This window comes from Nerophis lumbriciformis, linkage group LG15, assembly GCF_033978685.3.
Source record: "Nerophis lumbriciformis linkage group LG15, RoL_Nlum_v2.1, whole genome shotgun sequence".
Taxonomy (NCBI): Eukaryota; Metazoa; Chordata; class Actinopteri; order Syngnathiformes; family Syngnathidae; genus Nerophis; species Nerophis lumbriciformis.
Window position 1 is genome coordinate 8,892,420 of NC_084562.2, and position 22,213 is coordinate 8,914,632.

The following is a 22,213-nucleotide window of genomic DNA, read 5'->3' on the forward strand; positions in this document are numbered from 1 at the left end:
AAAAACGATACCGATAAAAAAAAAACCATACCGATAATTTCCGATATTACATTTTAACGCATTTATAGGCCGATAATATCGACAGGCCGATATCATTGGACATGTCTACTGATTACGCCCATCCAAAGTAACTTAGCTACTTTACTGATGACTTTATCTTAAAAGTAGCTAAGTTGGATTACAATTACTTAATTTAGATACTTTTTGTCGCCAGCATTTTAATATTCTTATCTGTAGCTGATAAAAAATGTCCATCTTTCTGCTCCCTCCATTGTTTTTATGGTTTGTTTTATGTTTTTTATTTTTTTGTGTTGCTTGCTGCTTAGTATATATAACAGCAGGGGCGCAGATGGGATTTTTCAATTTAATGTGTAAAACGGAATTAAAAACGTGTTGAATAACTAGGAGAGGCATTTTATTGGCTTAATAAATATTTTTGAAAATGGGGATTTTTTTTGGCCTTATATGGGTGCATCCATTATTTGCAGTTTTTTGCAATTTGCGGGGGCCTTGAAACTCCTGTGAATAGCGTGGCTCTACAGTACTTCACATTGGGTTCATTGTAGATTTTATCCGCCTTCAACTTGTAACAATACTGTTAAAAAATAGTTAACCATAATCTGGCTGGGATTCCACCATTATGGAGGTTAACTTGTGTCAATATTACAAAATATATTTTGGACACTGAATTAATATTAATTAATATTTTGCATTTGAATTTTGTGAACCGAATTTTTTTTATATGCTGACAATTTTATTAAATAAAAATGTGTGTGCAAAATTAGCATGTTACAAATTCAGTTATTTAAAAATAACGTTTAAAAAAAAATAGAGTGCAGAAAAATTCAGAGCGGAAATATCCGTACTTCAAAACTCACTTACGGGAAATTAAGACAGAAGCAAACGATTCTGCAAACTTCACGCCTCAATGACAGGATCCATTGCTTCAGTCTTAATTTTACATAAGTCAGTCTTGAGTTTTGAAGCAACTAATATTTTTTTACACTGAGTTTTTATACAATTATAAAGAAAATGTCCCCTGAATTTTTATTTGATGAATTTTAAAATACCGTATTTCAACAAACTGCATTTTTAAACACACACATTGTGCTTACACATTTTTATTCAATTGTCAGCATAATTTGATGGGTAAAAAAATAAAAATTCAGTTCACACATTTCAAACACAAAAAATAAGTGACATAAATTCAGTGTCCGAAAATAGCATTCTTAATAAATACACAAAATAACCTGAAAATACCATGAGGTTAGTAGACTTGACAGTGACATACTTTAGAGACGATGAAAGGAGGGACTAACTCATTTGTCTGTCTTTAATTTTTCCAGCGCAGTACTTTGTCACCACCATGGTCATTGTTGCCTTCTCCATAATTGTCACAGTTGTGGTCTTACAATTTCACCACCACGACCCTAATGGAGCCAGGATGCCAAAGTGGGTGAGTGTTCATGTCTTTATAAGCATAATATTGACCCACAACCACTTGAGAACCAGCGTTCTCTGCATGCATTTTAGTATTTTTCTTTTGGCAGATATATCATTTTGAAAAAAAAAGCAAAATTAAACTGTGTTATGCAAAACACACATTTCCACTGTAGATGATGTTGGTTCTCTGGAGGTTATGTAAGGCAACACCACTTTTTAAGACAGTTTAAGAACAACATTTCTCAACGAGCTATAACAAGGAATTTAGGGATTTCACCATCTACGGTCCGTAATATCTTCAAAAGGTTCAGAAAATCTGGAGAATTCACTGTACGGAGGCGATGATATTACGGACTTTTGATCACTGCATCAAAAAGCGACATCAGTGTGTAAAGGATATCACCACATTGGCTCAAGAACACTTCAGAAAACCACTGTCAGCAACTGCAGTTTGTCGCTACATCTGTAAATGCAAGTTAAAACTCTACTATGCAAAGCCAAAGCCATTTATCAAAAACACCCAGAAACGCCGCCGGCTTTGCTGGGCCCGAGCTCATCTAAGATGGACTGATGAAAAGTGGAAAAGTGTTCTGTGGTCTGGCGGGTCCACATTTCAAATTGTTTTTGGAAACTGTGCACGTCGTGTCTTCCGGAACAAAAAGGAAAAGAACCATCCGGATTGTTAAAGGCGCAAAGTTCAAAAGCCAGCATCTGTGATGGTATGGGGGTTTATTAGTGCCCAAGGTATGGGTAGCTTACACATCTGTGAAGGCACCATTAATGCTGAAAGGTACAGTGTACATACAGGTTTTAGAGCAACATATGTTGCCATCCAAGCAACGTCTTTTTCATGGACGCCCCTGCTTATTTCAGCAAGACAATGCCAAGCCACATGTTACAACAGCATGGCTTCATAGTAAAAGAGTGCGGGTACTAGACTGGCCTGCCTGTAGTCCAGACCTGTCTCCCATTGAAAATGTGTGGCGCAATATGAAGGAGACCCCGGACTGTTGAACAACTTAAGCTGTACATCAAGCAAGAATGGGAAAGAATTCCACCTGAAAATCTTAAAAATGGGTCTCCTCAGTTCCCAAATGTTTACTGAGTGTTGTTAAAAGGAAAGGCCATGTAACACAGTGGTAAAAATGCCCCTGTTCCAACTTTTTTGCAATGTGTTGCTGCCATTAAATTCTAAGTTAATGACTATTTGCAAAAAAAAATTAAGTTTCTCAGTTCGAACATTAAATATCTTGTCTTTGCTGTCTATTCAATTGAATATACGTTGAAAATGATTTTCAAATTATTGTATTCTGTTTTTATTTACGAATTAAACAACATGCTAACTTCACTGGTTTTGGGTTTTGTACCTTCAGCCAAAACTTTACATTTTATTGCGTTATTTGCCAATAACTCAAAATGAACACTTGGGTTATTGTTTTGTTAAACTCCGTAATTGTCTCCCTCAAGGTACGTGTCTTCCTCCTGAATTGGTGTGCCTGGTTTCTGCTCATGAAGCGTCCAGATGAGGACAAAAAGAACCCGCAGAACAGTCCGACCGGCATTGACACAAAGGCCGGTGTTCCATCCTCCACCAACGGTAACACACTATGTTGGAATGCATGGCATGGAGAGCATTCATTGGTCAGCTGGCACAAACTCACCTGATCCTGCACCTCTTGGACACACAGATGAGGATCAGGCTTTCCCCCCCAAAGGTCAAAGCTACGCAGCTGACAGCGGGGAACCAGAGCTCGTCAAGATCCTAAACGAAGTGCGCTATATCGCCAGGCGCTTCCGTGTGCAGGATGACGGAAAGACGGTGGTAAACGACTGGAAATTTGCCGCGGCTGTGATTGACCGTCTCTGCTTTGTGATTTTCTCGCTGGTCATTATCCTCAGCACCTTAAGCATTCTTATGTCGGCACCAAACTTTCATGAGGCCGTATCCAAAGATGCTTTCGCTTGAGAACTTGATCAGAAAATAGACTACGAGATGCCCATCATTTACCTTAAAAACAGTTTGCGATACTGTATTTTGTAGTCTGTTATGTATGAGACTTGTGTATCACCAAATATTGTACTTCTCATCTTGCAGTGGCATTGCATGCATTTGAATATTTGCCCTAAACGTTGCCTTTTATATTACAAAATAATACCATATTTACCACAATTGTAAACCACCTCAGTTGCATTATTTTCTAACGAATATGTAAACAAATTAAATTACAAAGCAATCCTAAGCGACAATATTTTTATGTTAAATCACTGTTTTATGTAAACACCATTCTACTAAAATTGCATCCATACACTGTACACTTGTGTATCTCTCTTTGTGCTTGATAGTGCTTATAATAAAACTGTTGCCACATGCAACTTTATTGATATTCTTCCGGTTATTTGTTTTTGCACGATATAGCGTACAGTAATTCTACCAGTGACGTTCGGTGAGGTTCAAGGCTGGTGAGGCACTGACTTCATCACAGTCAGATTTACAAACATATGAACCCTAAAGAGTATCTTATTCACCATTTGATTGGCAGCAGTTAAAGGTTTATGTTTAAAAGCTCATACCAGCATTCTTTCCTGCTTGGCACTCAGCATCAAGGGTTGGAATTGGGGGTTAAATCACCAAAAATGATTCCCGGGCACGGCGCCGCTGCTGCCCACTGCTCCCCTCACATCCCAGGGGGTGATCAAGGGATGGGTCGAATTCAGAGGACCAATTTCACCACACCTAGTGTGTGTGACAATCATTGGTACTTTAACTTAACTTTAACTTTACACATACAAACTGTAGCACACAAAAAAGCACATTTAATTAAAAAAAAACGTTATTATGGTCTTACCTTTATGTAATATATTGGTTGGAGGCAATAACCAGGCGACGTGATGAAGTACGTCTCTTTACTGTAGACTTCAGAACAGACTCAACACACTTGACGTCAGGTGCGCAACACCACGTAAATCGTTGGCCAACCAAAAAGTAACCACAGTACGCTATAGCCAACATTAACCAGGAGATGGCAACAGACAAACATAGATCACTATCTTACATTCCTCCCCTTTTAGAAATGTAGAAGTAAGTTACTCAAAATAAATAAACAACCCAACCAAAAAATGCAGCAGCTCAATAAGAAGCCAAAAAGTGCAAAAACAATAATGTTTGTGTTGGAGGAGTAGTGAATGAATGAAATATGATATCCGTGCTGCAGTCTGCAGGTGTACCTAATGTTGTGGCCCTGCAGTCATTCACAACTCCTCCAACATGAACATTATTGTTTTTGCACTTTTTGGCTTCTTATTAAATAACTTTTTTAAATAGATTCAATCTTGCACGTGGAAAGTTTAAGTGTGGGCTTTAGTTGACATAACACTCCCGTCAGGGGGTGCATTCTACGGCGGGAGTGCATTCTCTACCACCAGGAGGCGGGATTACTGCGAGCCTCAGCCAGTCCGTCTTCGCAGCAGTTTTATGATTGCTCAGCACAAGAAATACGCTACACACATACAGTTGTTGACAAAATACACTGTACATTATATACCTCAGCTAACTAAACTATGGAAATGTATAATATAGTTCATATAGCAATACGGTCTCACGGCCAGCAGTTAGCCGAGTCCGCAATCCATGGCGAGGTACAACTGAGTGACGTGCCTCAACTGGCTGCTGATCACCACACCGTCTCTTCTCAGTATTTGAACGGAAAATGTGAAAATTCAGCGATTTTGAATAAAAATAATCTAAAACTGGTGAAATTAAATGGAAAATAACTTTATAGTATAATCACTGGATACATTTAACAATTTAATTAATTTTTTTTCTTTTTACATTTTTTTTCTTTCCATGATGGCATGTCACAGCCTTCCCGATGCCCTGACTCACCAACAAAAATTCCGGGACCCCCGGAAATATAACATTTCGTGCCATACCTGACATGGTTGTAAAATATGGGGACTTTCCGTGTATGCCGAGGGCCTCAAAAAGGCGTCCAAACGTGTGGAAGAATAAACAACAATTTCAGTAGGGCCCTTGCAATGCTCTCAATCAGGGCTTGCTAATAAAAATAAAATACAAATATATTTAAATATAATTAAACTGAATTAAATTTAATTACATTTAATTACATTTAATTTGATACATTAAAAGTAATTTAATTTAATTTAATTTAATTACGCCACTTCAGACTGTCATAATTTGTAGCAATCAGGATCAAGATCTGAACTTGTGAAATCGAGTAATTAACGTTTCGTGTTTTGGGGCGAAACGTCAAAGTTTGGCGCTATGCCACGCCCACATTCTGTCATTTGCTAAATATTTTTTGCAATTTATCATCACCCATCAGTTTAGTAGCCGTCTCTGATCACCTAAAGTGCAGAAATGACAGTTGTATTGGTGATGGCGTGGGGCAGTTTTCGCCGCTAGGCTCCACCCACTACGAGTCGGTAAGAACAGGTACTGAACCCTTTAGGGTGTCATCATCATCATTTCGACCAAATAAGATCAAGATCTGAATTTGTTACTTTTTCTCCCAGATATGCTTAAAAAAAATTGAATAAAGTATATTTGTTACTCTTTATCCTAACTAATCTATCCATCCATCCATCCATTTTCTACCGCTTATTCCCTTCGGGGTCGCGGGGGGCGCTGGAGCCTATCTCAGCTACAATCGGGCGGAAGGCGGGGTACACCCTGGACAAGTCGCCACCTCATCGCAGGGCCAACACAGATAGACAGACAACATTCACGCTCACATTCACACACTAGGGCCAATTTAGTGTTGCCAATCAACCTATCCCCAGGTGCATGTCTTTGGAGGTGGGAGGAAGCCCGAGTACCCGGAGGGAACCCACGCAGCTAATTTTCTTAAAAATAAATTTAAAAAATTAAATAATAGAAAAAAACATTTTGTATATGTACGGTATATATATGGGAAAATAATAATTTAACAGCACTGGTATATCACTAACATAGCATATATATATATATATATATATATATATATATATATATATATATATATATATATATATATATATATATATATATATATATATATATATATATATATATATATGTTAGATCAGGAAAAAACACGGAGGCTATTTCATCCCTACAAGCCTGTTTCGCAGGTTTCCCTGCTCTTCAGGGGAGTTTATTGAAGTCTCTGCGGTTGTTACATATATATATAGGGTACATTACTTGGGGGTGTGGCCATTGTTACTCAGTAGTGCCTTGCTTCTATGCCTGACTTATAGGGATGAAATAGCCTCTGTGTTTATATATATATATATGTATATATATATATATATATATATATATATATATATATATATATATATATATATATATATATATATGTATATGTTAGTGCATCTGCCTCACAATACGAAGGTCCTGAGTAGTCTTGGGTTCAATCCCGGGCTCGGGATCTTTCTGTGTGGAGTTTGCATGTCCTCCCCGTGACTGCGTGGGTTCCCTCCGGGTACTCCGGCTTCCTCCCACCTCCAAAGACATGCACCTGGGGATAGGTTGATTGGCAACACTAAATTGGCCCTAGTGTGTGAATGTGAGTGTGAATGTTGTCTGTCTATCTGTGTTGGCCCTGCGATGAGGTGGCGACTTGTCCAGGGTGTACCCCGCCTTCCGCCCGATTGTAGCTGAGATAGGCTCCAGCGACCCCAAAGGGAATAAGCGGTGGAAAATGTATGTATGTATATATATATATATATATATATATATATGTATATATATACTGTATATATAGATATATATATATATATATGTATGTACGTATATATGTATAGCACTGCAGTGTCATTGAATTTTGTAGGGGTGGGCAGTACTGCACATTTTGGTATGATACATTAAATTTTTTGATCATGATTTTAGTCAGAAAAAACACAGGACACAGGCAAAACATATATATACATATATATACATATATATATATATATATATATATATATATATATATATATATATATATATATATATATATATATATATATAAAATCAGAATAATGACAGTTTTGAACTGTGATTAATCATGGTTAATCTTAGTGAATATATATATATATATATATATATATATATATATATACATATATATATATATATATATATATATATATATATATATATATATATATATATATATTACATCAGAATAATGACACCTTTGAACTGTGATTAATCATGATTAATCTTAGTAAATTACTTGCATGCATCAATTAATTAAAAAAAAGACCCAAATATTTAGACACAAATGCATTTTAATTGTCAGAATGTCATACAGGAAAAAAATACTAAAAATGTTAATATATATATATATATATATATATATATATATATATATATATATATATATATATATATATATGTGTGTGTGTGTGTGTATACATATATATAGATAGATAGATATGTATATTATAATTAGTGTTGTCAAATATAACTTGATAATAAAGAGTGAATGCTCATTTGCTTCAACAATGCTTTTTTTTTTTAATGCGGGGTTTATGTGTGCGCGTCATGTGTGAGCGGCGCAGCAACAGACAACAAAACAGTGCACACTGTCATAAAGACTTAGGAAGCACCAATCATTTTTTATTGTCATTTGCAGTAGGTTTGTTTTTAAAGTGAACCCCTGTCAGAAGTGGTAAGCATGTGTGATGTTGTATGTTTGTGTGTGTGAAAGATAGTGTGTGTATGTTTGTCTGTAAAAGAGTGTTATGTCCATTTTGTGTTGAGCTGTTTGAAAAAAAACAACATTTGCATAAAGCAAACATATTGTTCAGAGTCATGTTGATAGTACTAAAACCTGGAGAATGATCTGTCGATGGTACACTTATTAAAGATACAAAAACATTAAATCTATCTGGAATGGATGGTGATTCATTATGAGTTAACTATGGACAAAATGTGATTAATCATAATCAAATATTTGAATCATTTGAAAGCCTTTGTTAAAATAGACATTTCAGTCATGGCCATGGGTTTTTACTCAGTCCTGTTACCCTTAAACAATACCTTCTCTGAAAGATATGGACTATTCCACAGGACACATAGTCCACAGGAAGTCGCATCATGGAGATCCTCTGCGGGTCAAAAGTAAGTTATGCACCTATTTATTTACTGTATATCAAATAATATTGTGTTTATGATGACTTGTGCTTGAAATCCAAGCACAGTCCGGTTACCTCAATAATTTTTAGAGATCTTTTTTTTAATTATCATTTTTTGTTAAATCATAGTCAATGAGCTTTCCCATTAATGCCGTGTGGCCATGTATTTCAAGTCTTTGCTCATTCTATGCCAAAAATGTGTCACTTTCAGTCCTGTTACTCATTTTAGTCATCTTCAGCTTAAAGGAACCTTGTTCAAAAATGTGCCATTACCCAAATTTGAGTCGTTCAATTGTGTATTAACAGATTTAGAGTAAAAAAAAGAAAAGAAATGCAAGTAGATTTGTTTATTGTATTTTTGACATATACAGTCCAGAAATACAATGAAACACATGTCAATTGTTCTTTTTTTCCCGTCCCGCAAACAAGTAACCCACAAAAATGATATATAAGTAAAACAAACATATAAAACAGGGGTGTCAAACGTATGGCCCGGGGGAAGAGTTTTCTACGTATAAAAATGAGCCGAAATTTTTGAATGAATGAAACAGCTGTTCTAAATGTGTCCACTAGATGTCACAATTGCAATTATTTGTATCTTTGTAGATTATGCTAGATATGTCACGGTGGGAGAGGGGTTAGTGCATCTGCCTCACAATACGAAGGTCCTGAGTAGTCTTGGGTTCAATCCCGGGCTCGGGATCTTTCTGTGTGGAGTTTGCATGTTCTCCCCGTGACTGCGTGGGTTCCCTCCGGGTACTCCGGCTTCCTCCCACTTCCAAAGACATGCACCTGGGGATAAGTTGATTGGCAACACTAAATTGGCCCTAGTGTGTGGATGTGAGTGTGAATGTTGTCTGTCTATCTGTGTTGGCCCTGCGATGAGGTGGCGACTTGTCCAGGGTGTACCCCGCCTTCCGCCCGATTGTAGCTGAGATAGGCTCCAGCGCCCCCCGCGACCCCAAAGGGAATAAGCGGTAGAAAATGGATGGATGGATGTAAAACAACAAATAAAGCACATGATGTTAGTGCACCAGTCGAGGAAAATTAGCAAACTACATAAATAACATTCTGTAATATGATTTTGATATTATTTTTTTATCTTGATGGATTGAAAATTAACACCAATGAGTTGACTGATGAACATTATCAGATAATTTATTCAGAAAGTATAAATCACGACAAATAAAGATAGAATACCATTAACCGCAACATGTAAGTGTAAAAAAAACAACAACAACATTATGCTTTGTGTATTTTCAGATTGTGCTTGTTCTATTTTTAAACAAAGAAAACAATCTGAAGTTGTCTTTATTTTTAAGTTATCGTGCCGTGATTTTACCAGTCCGGCCCACTCGGAAGTAGATTTTTCTCCATGTGGCCCCCCATCTAAAAATGAGTTTGACACCCCTGGTCAAGGGTGAGCAGGTTGCTGGAGTCCATCCCAGCTGACTGTTAGACGACAATACATCAAACATCCATCCATCCATTTTCTACCGCTTATTCCCTTTTGGGGTCGCGGGGGGTGCTGGAGCCTCTCTCAGCTACAATCGGGCGGAAGGCTGGGTACACCCTGGACAAGTCGCCACCTCATCGCAGGGCCAACACAGATAGACAGACAACATTCACACTCACATTCACACACTAGGGCCAATTTAGTGTTGCCAATCAACCTATCCCCAGGTGCATGTCTTTGGAGGTGGGAGGAAGCCGGAGTACCCGGAGGGAACCCACGCAGTCACGGGGAGAACATGCAAACTCCACACAGAAAGATCCCGAGCCCGGGATTGAACCCAAGACTACTCAGGACCTTCGTATTGTGAGGCAGATGCACTAACCCCTCTCTCACCGTGCTGCCCATACATCAAACAATATAAGGATAAAAGGGAATTATTGTTGACGATTGTTTTGCTGATCTTGTTACTTTGTCTAATATATTCACTTGAAATATAATAATAATAATAATGATGATAATAATAATATATATATATGTATATATATATATATATATATATATATATATATATATATATATATATATATATATATATATATATATATATATATATATATATATATATATATATGTTTTGTCTGTGTCCTGTTTTTTTCTGATTATAATCATGATCAACAAATTGAATGTATTATACCAAAATGTGCAGTACTGCCCACCCCTACAAAAAAATGTAATGACATTGCGGTGCTATACTGCCATCTATTGGATGAAACAAACAAATGATATCTTGTGATTTAATGTTTGCAACCCGATCAGTTCAATGTTTTACGAATCATACAGCTAAGTAACTTAAACTCATACATTGTATCTCCTAATTATTTCACCCTTCTCGACTATTTGGCATTTTAAAAAGTACATGGAACACATTTTTTTGCAGGAGCAGTTTCGTCCGGAAGGCATTTTGTGCAGCACCACACTCTTCCGTGTGTACATCTGTTATGCCACCGGCTTAAAACAAGCCAATGCTAGGAGTTCACAACTGACTAGCTTGAGTTTTAATTCTCTGCGTGGTTAAAATGTCAGACAATTTGTTGCGGTGGTGTCTGGAGGAGTTACAGCGCACGTTTGCTTTGGAGGCGTCCGAAGACATCGTCAAGTAAGTAGGCTTTTAGCTGACATGCTGCCTGTCAAAAAGGGAAAAGTTACCAACGTGTACTATAGCTATAGCTTGACAGATGTGCATATTGCTTTTTTTCCCAACGTATATAGGAATACACTCAGCTTTCCGTTAAATATCCTAGTTCGATTAGAATCGGTATATAAACTGTCATTGTCTTGTGTCAATTCTATTATTGTCTGTTTCACTTCAAAGTGCAGAAGTCCCTATATACAGTAGTACCTTAACTTACGAGCTTAATTGGTTATGTGACGGAGCTCTTAACTCAAAACACTTGTAACTCAAATCAACACCTCCCACTTAGAATTAGTTTAAATCAATTTCAATGACCACCACCCTCAAAAACAGCACGATTTTGCCATGTATCATGATTATTACGGGGGAAAAAAACACTTCAATAAGGAAAACTTTTAGAAAAGCAATATAATAGACTGCAGTGCCCACCATACTTGCCAACCTTGAGACCTCTGAATTCGGGGTGGAGGGTTGGTGGTAGCGGGGGTGTATATTGTAGCGCAGTGTTTTTCAACCTTTTTTGAGCCAAGGCCCATTTTTTGCGTTGAAAAAATCCGTAGGCACACCACCAGCAGAAATAATTAAAAAACGAAATTAAGTTGACAGTGAAAAGTTGTTGTCGCAATTGTTGGAAATGACTTTAAACCATAACCAACCATGCATCAATATAGCTCTTGTCTCAAAGTAGATGTACTGTCACGACCTGTCACATCACGCCGTGACTTGTGTGGAGTTTTTTGCTGTTTTCCTGTGTGTAGTGCTTTAGTTCTTGTCTTGCGCTCCTATTTTGGTGGCTTTTTTCTCTTTTTTTGGTATTTTCCTGTAGCAGTTTCATGTCTTCCTTTGAGCGATATTTCCCGCATCTACTTTTTTTTTAATCCTTCTTCGTGGGAACATTGTCGATTGTCATGTCATGTTTAGATGTACATTGTGGACGCCATCTTTGCTCCGCAGTAAGTCTTTGCTGTCGTCCAGCATTCTGTTTTTGTTTACTTACGCCAAATAGCGAAAGTGAAACCGCTTCTATCAAGACATGATCTTGAGAAATTAATCCACGCCTTTATCTTGACTCGTCTTGATTACTGTAATGCCCTGTATGTAGGCATTAGCCAGGCCTCCCTCGCCCGCCTGCAGCTCGTGCAGAACTCTGCTGCTCGTCTGCTAACACAGACCCGCAGACGTGAGCACATCACCCCTATTTTAGCGTCCCTTCACTGGCTCCCTGTGCGTTACCGAATCAATTTTAAACTCCTTTTATTTGTTTTTAAATGTCTAAACAACCTCGCGCCAACCTATCTCTCCGACCTCCTTCAGCCTTACTGCCCCACCCGATCCTTAAGATCAGCCGATCAGCTGCTGTTGACGGTCCCTGACACAAGGCTGAAGCTTAGAGGTGACAGAGCTTTCGCCGTTGCTGCTCCCAAGCTCTGGAACGACCTACCCCTGAGTGTTAGACAAGCCTCCTCTCTTCCTGTTTTTAAATCTCTCTTAAAAACATACTTTTATTCCATGGCTTTTAACACTGAGTGATATCCATCCTGTAATGGCGCCCCATAATACACCTGCTGTGAACCTGTTTTTATGTTTTTATTTATTCTATTTTAATTATTTATTTTTTATCGTGTTCTGTTTGTGTTGTGTTGTGTTTGCTCGGTACTCGTTTTATCTTTTAACCTGTTCATTGTACAGCACTTTGGCTACCCCTGTGGTAAATTTTAAATGTGCTTTTTAAATAAAGTTGATTTGATTTGATTTGATTTGATACTTCGTAGACAGTTCAGTTTTAGTTTCATTCTGCATACACTTCCCTAAGCTTCAATGCCTTTTCTTAGGGGCACTTACCTTTTGTTTATTTATTTTTTAAGCATTAGATACCTTTTTACCTGCACGCTGCCTCTCGCTGTTTCCGACTGTTTCCAACATCTACAAAGCAATTAGCTACCTGCTGCCACCTACTGATATGGAAGAGTATTACACGGTTACTCTGCCGAGCTCTAGACAGCACCGACACTCAACAACAACACATCATTTGCAGACTAGAATTACTGGTTTGCAAAAAATATGTTTTACCCCAAATAGGTGAAATTAAATAATCTCCCACGGCACACCAGACTGTATCTCACGGCACACTAGTGTGCCGCGGCACAGTGGTTGAAAAACACTGTTGTAGCGTCCCGGAAGAGTTAGTGTTGCAAGGGGTTCTGGGTATTTGTTCTGTTGTGTTTATGTTGTGTTACGGTGCGGATGTTCTCCCGAAATGTGTTTGTCATTCTTGTTTGGTGTGGGTTCACAGTGTGGCGCATATTTGTAACAATGTTAAAGTTGTTTATATGGCCACCCTCAGTGTGACCTGTATGACTGTTGACCAAGTGTGCCTTGCATTCACCAATGTGTGTATAAAAGCCGCATATATTATGTCACTGGGCCGGCATGCTGTTTGTATGGAGGAAAAGCGGACGTGACGACAGGTTGTTGAGGACGCTAAATGCAGTGCCTTAAAGGCACCCGTACAATATTGTTGTCCGGGTGGAAATTGGGAGAAATTCGGGAGAATGGTTGCCCCGGGAGATTTTCGGGAAGGGCACTGAAATTCGGGATTCTCCCGGGAAAATCGGGAGAGTTGGCAAGTATGATGCCCACGCTTTTTCAGCAGGCAAGCTACTTTTTAAAGTTGAGGTGATCTACTTTTATACATGTAAATATACATACATACACACACACACATATATATATATATATATATATTAGGGCTGCAACTAACGATTAATTTGATAATCGACTAATCTGCAGATTTTTACTTCGATTAATAATCGGATAAAAGAGACAAACTACATTTCTATCCTTTCCAGTATTTTATTGAAAAAAAAAACAGCTTACTGGCACCATACTTATTTTGATTATTGTTTTTCAGCTGTTTGTACATATTGCAGTTTATAAATAAAGGTTTATTAAAAAATACAAATTACAACAATCTCAGTGGCCTAGTGGTTAGAGTGTCTGCCCTGAGATCGGTAGGTTGTGAGTTCAAACCCCGGCCGAGTCATACCAAAGACTATAAAAATCGGACCCATTACCTCCCTGCTTGACACTCAGCATCAAGGGTTGGAATTGGGGTTTGAATCACCAAAAATTATTCCCGGGCGCAGCCACCACTGCTGCTCACTGCTCCCCTCTCCTCCCAGGGTGTGATCAAGGGTGATGGGTCAAATGCAGAGAATAATTTCGCCACACCTAGTGTGTGTGTGAGACTGTCATTGTGACTTAAAAGAAAAAAAAAAGAAAAAAATATATATATATATATATATATATATATATATATATATATATATTTCATGACATATTATCTGTATGTAGTATTGCTTGCATTTCTGATGGTGGTTTGTTTGCCGTTATAGACCACAGCAAACGTAACCCAGCTTGCATAGATTGTTATAAATCCATTAGAAGAAGAACCCCCGTCATTTCATTTAACTTGGACACACACATTTATACCTTTGGCCATTCTCAGCCAGTAATTTAGAGGAGTTATCTCACCCACTGAGAAGCATGTGTTTTACTAATGTTTTCCAATGTTGTAAAAATGGGTAGAATACATATTACATTTCAACATTTCTGTCAACGAAGATCTGTGTCAGCCTGCGACACAGTCATTTTGATAGTAGGCTAATATAGGTAATGTAGACACTTATAACATGTGTTGACTTCATTGTATCATTTATAGAAGGCTTTAAATTTTTTGCGGCTCCAGACAGATTTTTTTTTTTTTTTTTTTTTTTTTTTTTTTTTGGGTCCAATATGGTTCTTTCAACATTTTGAGTTGCAGACCCCTGCACAAGCTGTTGGATTGTAACGTGCATCTTAGTTGTCGTTCGAGATTTCCGATAATGGCTTTTTTGCCGATATCCGATATTCCGATATCGTCCAACTCTTAATTACCGATTCCGATATCAACCGATACCGATATATACAGTCGTGGAATCAACACATTATTATGCCTAATTTTGTTGGGATGCCCCGCTGGATGCATTAAACAATGTAACAAGGTTTTCCAAAATAAATCAACTCTAGTTATGGAAAAAAATGCCAACATGGCACTGCCATATATATTATTGAAGTCACAAAGTGCATTATTTTTTTTAACATGCCTCAAAACAGCAGCTTGGAATTTGGGACATGCTCTGAGAGAGCATGAGGAGGTTAAGGTCGGCGGGGTTGGGGGTTTAGCGGGGGGTCTATATTGTAGCGTCTCGGAAGAGTTTGTGCTGCAAGGGGTACTGGGTATTTGTTCTGTTGTGCTTATGTTGTGTTACGGTGCGGCTGTTCTCCCGAAATGTGTTTGTCATTCTTGTTTGGTGTGGGTTCACAGTGTGGCGCATATTTGTAACAGTGTTAAAGTTGTTTATACGGCCACCCTCAGCGTGATCTGTATGGCTGTTGATCAAGTATGCATGCATTCACTTGTGTGTGTGAAAAGCCGTAGATATTATGTGATTAGACCGGCACGCAAAGGAAGTGCCTTTAAGGTTTATTGGCGCTCTTTACTTCTCCCTACGTCCGTGTACACAGCGGCGTTTTAAGAAGTCATAAATCTTACTTTTTAATACCGATACCGATCATTTCCGATATTACATTTTAAAGCATTTATTGGCCGATAATATCGGCAGTCCGATATTATCGGACATCCCTAGTTGTCGTTTTCATTACCAAATTTGAGGGGTGTTGAAATGCTAATCAGCAGCATGTCAATAGCAAAGCCAATGTATACAATAGGTAAGGTTGGATTGGGCCTTGTATTTTTGTATTTTTGCCTCATTCCTTAAGGAGCGGGACTATCCAGGACTATCTGCAGTGTGCTCAAACAATCACCCGGTAGCATCTGTGAGCATATAATGTATCATCTCATTCTCTTTCTGACTTATCAGGCCTTATCAGGTCGGTAGTGCATTCTTCACACATTCTTCACTCACGCTTTAAGTGAGGGATGAGGCAAAAACTAACCCAGACCCAATGTAATAGTATCAAGCTCATGCATTTTTGGAAAAGTAGAGCCTTACTTGCTGTTTATTTTTTTTGCTGGTTTCTTTGTTGGCACTGAAAATTAGATTAGATTACCTAGAGACCTGCTCAGTGGAATTGTGGTTAAAGTGTCCGCCCTGAGACTGGAAGGTTGTGAGTTCAAACCCCATACCAAAGACTATAAAAATGGGACCCATTGCCTCCCTGCTTGGCACTCAGCGTCAAGGGTTGGAATTGGGGGTTAAATCACCAAATGATTCCTGAGCGCGGCCACCGCTGCTGCTCACTGCTCCCCTCACCTCCCATGGGGTGAACATGGGGATGGGTCAAATGCAGAGGATAATTTCACCACACCTAGAGTGAGTGTGACTATTGTTGGGACTTTAACTTAACTTTAACTTTAGAGCAGTGGTTCTTAACCTTGTTGGAGGAACCGAACCCCACCAGTTTCATATGCGCATTCACCGAACCCTTCTTTAGTGAAAAATGTTTTTTGTTTTTTTCAAATTCAAGACAAAGTTATATGTTTTTGGTAACACTTTAGTATGGGGAACATATTCTACGTAACAAGGACTTAATTTAGAGTTATTTAGACACTAGGGGAACATATTCTAAGTAATAAAGACTTAATTTAGAGTTATTTGGTTAGGGTTAGGGCCAGGGTTAGAGGGTTAGGGTTATAATAAGGCCATGCCGAATGACTAGTTAAGAGCCAATATGTTACTAATTTGCATGTTAATAAGCAACTAATTAATTTTGAATATGTTCCCCATACTAAAGTGTTACCATGTTTTTTTACTGGTGCATAAAATGAACCGTGCATGAACATCACCTTGTTCAAACAACAAAACCAACACAGTGCATAAACTCACAACAAATTACACACCTGCAAATCAGTCAGCTGTTGCCGTATCCGTAACACGCCGATAGGGAGAAGTTTGTATTTACATGATGAGTCAGGTGTGTTTTGACCTCCGCCGAACCCCTGAGGCGACTCACCGAACCCCTAGGGTTCGATCGAACCCAGGTTAAGAACCACTGCTTTAGAGGTAGTATGGCTGAGTCCTTTTTCAGTGCTGCTGGTATGATTGCCAAGTGCTGAAGTGCAAAGATGACTTCAAAAATGAAGTTATGCGCAACCCAGGCACTAAAACAGGGCACCGCTGGATCTTACATAGGACCGGCGGAATTTGCTCTGTGCCAAAAAAGTACCAGATTCGGTACCCGTCCATACAAATTACACACACTAACAGATAACAACAATATATTCACTTAGGCTATTTTCCCTAAAATACACATTTACTCAATGAACCGAACAATCTAATCGATAGATTACTCGATTACTAATGTAACTGAAAGCTGCAGCCCTATAACCGTAAATGGAACCGTTCTTGACAAAAAGACCTTGTCAGCTTGTCAGTCCTCTCATGTTTTGCTTTCATAATGTCTGCCCTTTAGATACATTATATCCATCGAAAAAGCAGATGAGATCGAGGAGTATGTGGGCGACCTTCTCCAGGGCACAGATGGAAGGAAAGGACAATTTATTCAAGAGTTTCTCTCCAGATGGAAGAAGACTCAAAGACAGGCCGGCGATACCTCTGGTCTTTTCCTTTTCAAAGAGTCGACTTCAGCAACAGGTGGGAAGGCTTTTGTACTGTAGAATGGCAGAAACGCCTCTAATGGTTTGCAAAATATATTTTTCTAGAATTAGACTCACAAGACACAAGCAAGGATTTCCAGAAGAAGTCTAAACGGAAGGGTCGGAACAAACATGAGGTGTTGGCTGTCAGTCAAACAGACCCTGAGCCAGAGGCAGTCAAAACCCCCATTGATCTGATGAGGGTGAGTACACACTTTCATTTTAGTTCGTTGATCCGAATGTAGCTGAGATAGGCTCCAGCGCCCCACGCGACCCTGAAAGGGACAAGCGGTAGAAAATGGATGGATGGATGGAGCTAACATTTGTTTTATGGAGACAATTCTCATCAAGTGATTAGGGTTTTGCAATATGTACGATAGGGCTGCACAATTTTGAGAAAAAACCTAAATTGCAATTTTTCTTTTCAAAACTGCGATTGATATTTTTATATATTATACATAAAAATGCACAACTGTGAAAATAACGAGTGAAGGAAGACATGTTAATTTCAGACTGTCAATCAACATATTCTTGTCTCAAAGTGCTACACATTAGAACAATATGCAATAATTTAATTAAAAAATATTTGACTATATGCAGACAGAATCCGAGCTTTTGTCTACATCATGCTCTTAAACTGAAAAAATAACTAATAAAAACTATACAGTGAATGTAATGTAATCAAAATGTATAATGATAATGCAAGTAACCATTTAAAATTAACTTGTATTTCTCATTACTGTAGGATTGTTTACCTTTGTACTGTATTTGGAAGGTAAATAACTTTTAGTTATCCTAAATAAACAAACAAAAAAACTAAATAGGCTAGAGTTGTAGAATGTAAACAGCAGTGGGCAGATCGCTACGAATACTACGGTAATTAAATCGCTTTTTTTTTTTTTATCATCACACAATCTTTAGTAATTTTTCTTTATGTTTACAAACTCAGAAAATAAGTCCTTGGACAAAGGAGGGCTTTAATAGAATAGAATAGAATAGATCTTTATCGTCACAAAATTGCAAGCAAACTCATTTAGTGCAAATTCATGGATGACACATAAAAAAAACATTAGAACATTGGTACTAAGATAAATAGATAAAAACATAAAATACCAAGCACACAGCTCGCATGCACAGTCATTCTTTTTTATGCCTTGATTGTGTTCAGCGACACTATTGCTCTCGGGTAGAAAGTGTTCTTTAACCTGTTTGTCCGGCATTTTATTGTCCTGTATCTCCTGCCCGAGGGCAGCAGTTCAAAAAGTTTATGTCCGGGGTGAGATGGGTCCCTTATGATGTTTTGGACCTTTTTGAGAAACCTGGCAATGTACAGTTCATCTAGGGAGGAGAGAGAGCAGCCTGTGATCTTCATGTACACTCTGAAGTGCATTTCTCTCTGCCGCTGTGCAGCTGGCATACCATACCATAAGGACAAAAAACTAAGGATTTAAATAAGAGCCAATAGTAGGAAATCATTTAAATATGTAATTGATATTGTTTCACTGCCATCCTGTGTTTACGTCTGATTATAATTGTGATCAAAAGTGTAATCATTCATTTATCTTGAACATTTGAAATATCAGTATCAGCATTGATATTTCCAATACTGCCCTGTATTACTTGGTATTGGATTGATACCCAAAATTGTAGTATCGCCTAAAACTAATATGAAGGAGCCAGACAACAGAAAAATTAGTGCTTATTATATTTTAACAAAAGTGTTGATAGAACCATGTTACAACAGAAAATAACCAGTTATTAACAGGAAATTAGCAAGTAGATTAATTATACTTTTGACAACATATTAACAAAAATGCAGTAATATTTTAACGCATACGTCAGCAGCTAAATTAAGAGCTTTTGTAACCCATTTTGAAATGCTTCAATTATCATTTACGGACAAAATATTATATCGTGATGGATATCGTTATCGCAGGAGGCTGCAATATGTATCGCGTTATAGATTTTAGGCCATGTCGCCCATCACTACAAGTGTTATTGTTTGTAATTAACCACAGGTTCAAGAAAGCAGTTCTTCTTCAACAAAGAAGAAAAGTAAGTTTACGAGCCTCTATGGCAAAGAGGGACAGGACAAGCTGACGGTGATACTCCCTGGCCGACACGGCTGTGAGTGCCTTGCTCAGAAGCACAGACTTATCAACAACTGCATCAGCTGCGGTCGGATTGTATGTGAGCAAGAGGGATCTGGGCCCTGCCTCTTCTGTGGTAGCCTGGTAATAGTTTTATTTAATCATTTTTTTAACAAATAAATATAGAATTTGTCCTCACGCCCCCTTTTTATTTTTGTTTGCCTCTTCAGGTCTGCACGAAAGAGGAGCAGGAGATCCTGTTACGAGATTCGAACAAAAGTCAGAAATTAAGGAAGAAGCTTATGGGAGGTGGGAATTAGATAAATCAATTGCATAAATGATTATACCAGAGTGTGAGCGGATGTTTTTGTGACAGATTGTAGCGAAAGAGACTACCTGGCACCCCAAGAAGCCAAGGTGAAGGCTGGCTTGGAGAAGGCTGTCCAGCACAAAGAAAAACTTTTAGAATATGACAGAAATAGGTACAGGAGCGTACACTTTGCTAGTTTACTAACCTGATGTTCAACTATCTTGCTCATAGCATTCACAACATCGTTTGTTTGCAGTGTTAAGAGAACCCAGGTACTCGATGATGAGTCAGATTACTTTGCGACCGAATCCAACCAGTGGTTGTCTACCGCCGAGCGGGATAAACTAAGAAAGAAGGAAGAGGAGTTGAGAGAACTTCGTCATGTATCTCGTAAAGACCGAAAGATCACTTTGGACTTTGCTGGCAGACAAGTGATTGACGAGGGAAACAACCTGAACGATTACTACGACAAGTGAGCAAGATACTATGGCACCGTTTCACTCATTTTGTTGTATGCTTACAAACTTCCACTCTTTAAATTATGCAGATTGGATGAGACCCTCAAAGCAATGGACATTAACTCTGCGCTGAAATCTTCTGTGCACTCCGAAAGACAAGGTGGAAGACAAAACCTCAGAGAACTGGTCAACCCAAACATAAAGCAAAGTGCACCAGAAGTAAGTCACTTTTTACGTAATGTTCTCAAATCCACGTGCACCTAATAGTTTGTCATCGCTTTAGAAGCATACATATTTTTTAAAGACGTACCGATCGATCAGCTGCCGATCAGTATTAGAGGATTTTTGTGGAATAAAATACATAGCAGATTAATGTCTTTTAATGCTGATCACAAATACCAATCCTCTTTGGCTGACATTTTTTTTTACATTTTAGCCCCCCGCCTGACAAGCGGCGAGCAGCTAATTATGTGTCTTCATACACAGTGTAGGGCTGCTCCTCTAAGCTAATAATAATCAACTACATTACAGCAAATAAACTGTGTTTCTTAATATCTTAAGTATCATTATCAACTACTACCATTATCACTGGTGGACGAAGCTAAGTTACACACCGAGAGAAGAGTTCTGCTTCTTCCTACTCCTTTTCGGACGTGCTGTAATGAAAAAACTGGAAATATGTGATGCATTACATTGTATCGTATGCATGTTCGAAATAAACTGAAACTGAGAGTAAGCCAGGAGCAGACATGCTAATAGCTAAGCTAACTGCTAAGCTAGCTTAAAACAACACCAAGAAATAAGTGCTTAATAAAATTTAAGATGTTTGGAAATAAACACGTTACTGCAGAAAGTAAGCAGATATTAACGAGAAATTAACAAGTAGAGACGTGCATATGTCCTTAATATTTAGTATTGTATTGTTCATAGTTAATATTACAAATCCCACATTATTTTTTATATACATTTTATTCAGCGAAAAGGTTATACAATTCCATTCAGTTTTTTAAGGTGGTCTGTCATAAATTGTTTAGCATTCTATTATCAGTTATATTGTGAGTGTTTTTATTGTGTGTGTAGCTTTTACCCTCTTTTTACGACATTTTAGGAATTTTTTTCACTAATGCTGAACGACCTATACATGTTTAAAGTGTTCCGTAAAGAAGGGAACCAAGCACACGTACAGAAGAATGCGTGACACTTTTTACTACTGAAATATTGAGTCAGAAAACATTAGACACACATACAAACTCCCAGTGTGATGTTAGAAATAAAAGAATAAAACCAATGAATATTGTCAGACGATCATCAGTCAGTCACTCCTCTATCCTGTTATCATGCCATATATATACTCTGTGTGTGTGTGTGTGTGTGTGTGTGTGTGTGTGTGTGTGTGTGTGTGTGTGTGTGTGTGTGTGTGTGTGTGTGTGTGTGTGTGTGTGTGTGTGTGTGTGTGTGTGTGTGTGTGTGTGTGTGAGAGAGAG

General features: G+C 38.1%; 2 protein-coding genes across 2 annotated transcripts in view; both read left to right on the forward strand.

Moving 5' to 3' along the window:
• chrna7a (cholinergic receptor, nicotinic, alpha 7a (neuronal)) overlaps positions 1-3,825 on the forward strand; it is a 47,947-nt gene extending 44,122 nt beyond the window's left edge. The window contains 3 exon segments of the mRNA XM_072914778.1: positions 1,347-1,456; positions 2,911-3,047; positions 3,049-3,825. Coding sequence (XP_072770879.1) covers positions 1,347-1,456; positions 2,911-3,047; positions 3,049-3,409 — 608 coding nt within the window. The 3' untranslated portion in view covers positions 3,410-3,825.
• A 7,155-nt stretch (positions 3,826-10,980) lies between these two features.
• The window catches only part of trip4 (thyroid hormone receptor interactor 4), a 211,907-nt gene continuing 200,674 nt past the window's right edge, over positions 10,981-22,213 (forward strand). The window contains exons 1-8 of the mRNA XM_061974915.2: positions 10,981-11,177; positions 17,688-17,869; positions 17,938-18,074; positions 19,890-20,105; positions 20,192-20,270; positions 20,338-20,443; positions 20,528-20,743; positions 20,819-20,948. Of these exons, the coding sequence (XP_061830899.2) occupies positions 11,098-11,177; positions 17,688-17,869; positions 17,938-18,074; positions 19,890-20,105; positions 20,192-20,270; positions 20,338-20,443; positions 20,528-20,743; positions 20,819-20,948 (1,146 nt within the window). The 5' untranslated portion in view covers positions 10,981-11,097. The remainder of the gene's footprint in view (positions 11,178-17,687; positions 17,870-17,937; positions 18,075-19,889; positions 20,106-20,191; positions 20,271-20,337; positions 20,444-20,527; positions 20,744-20,818; positions 20,949-22,213) is intronic.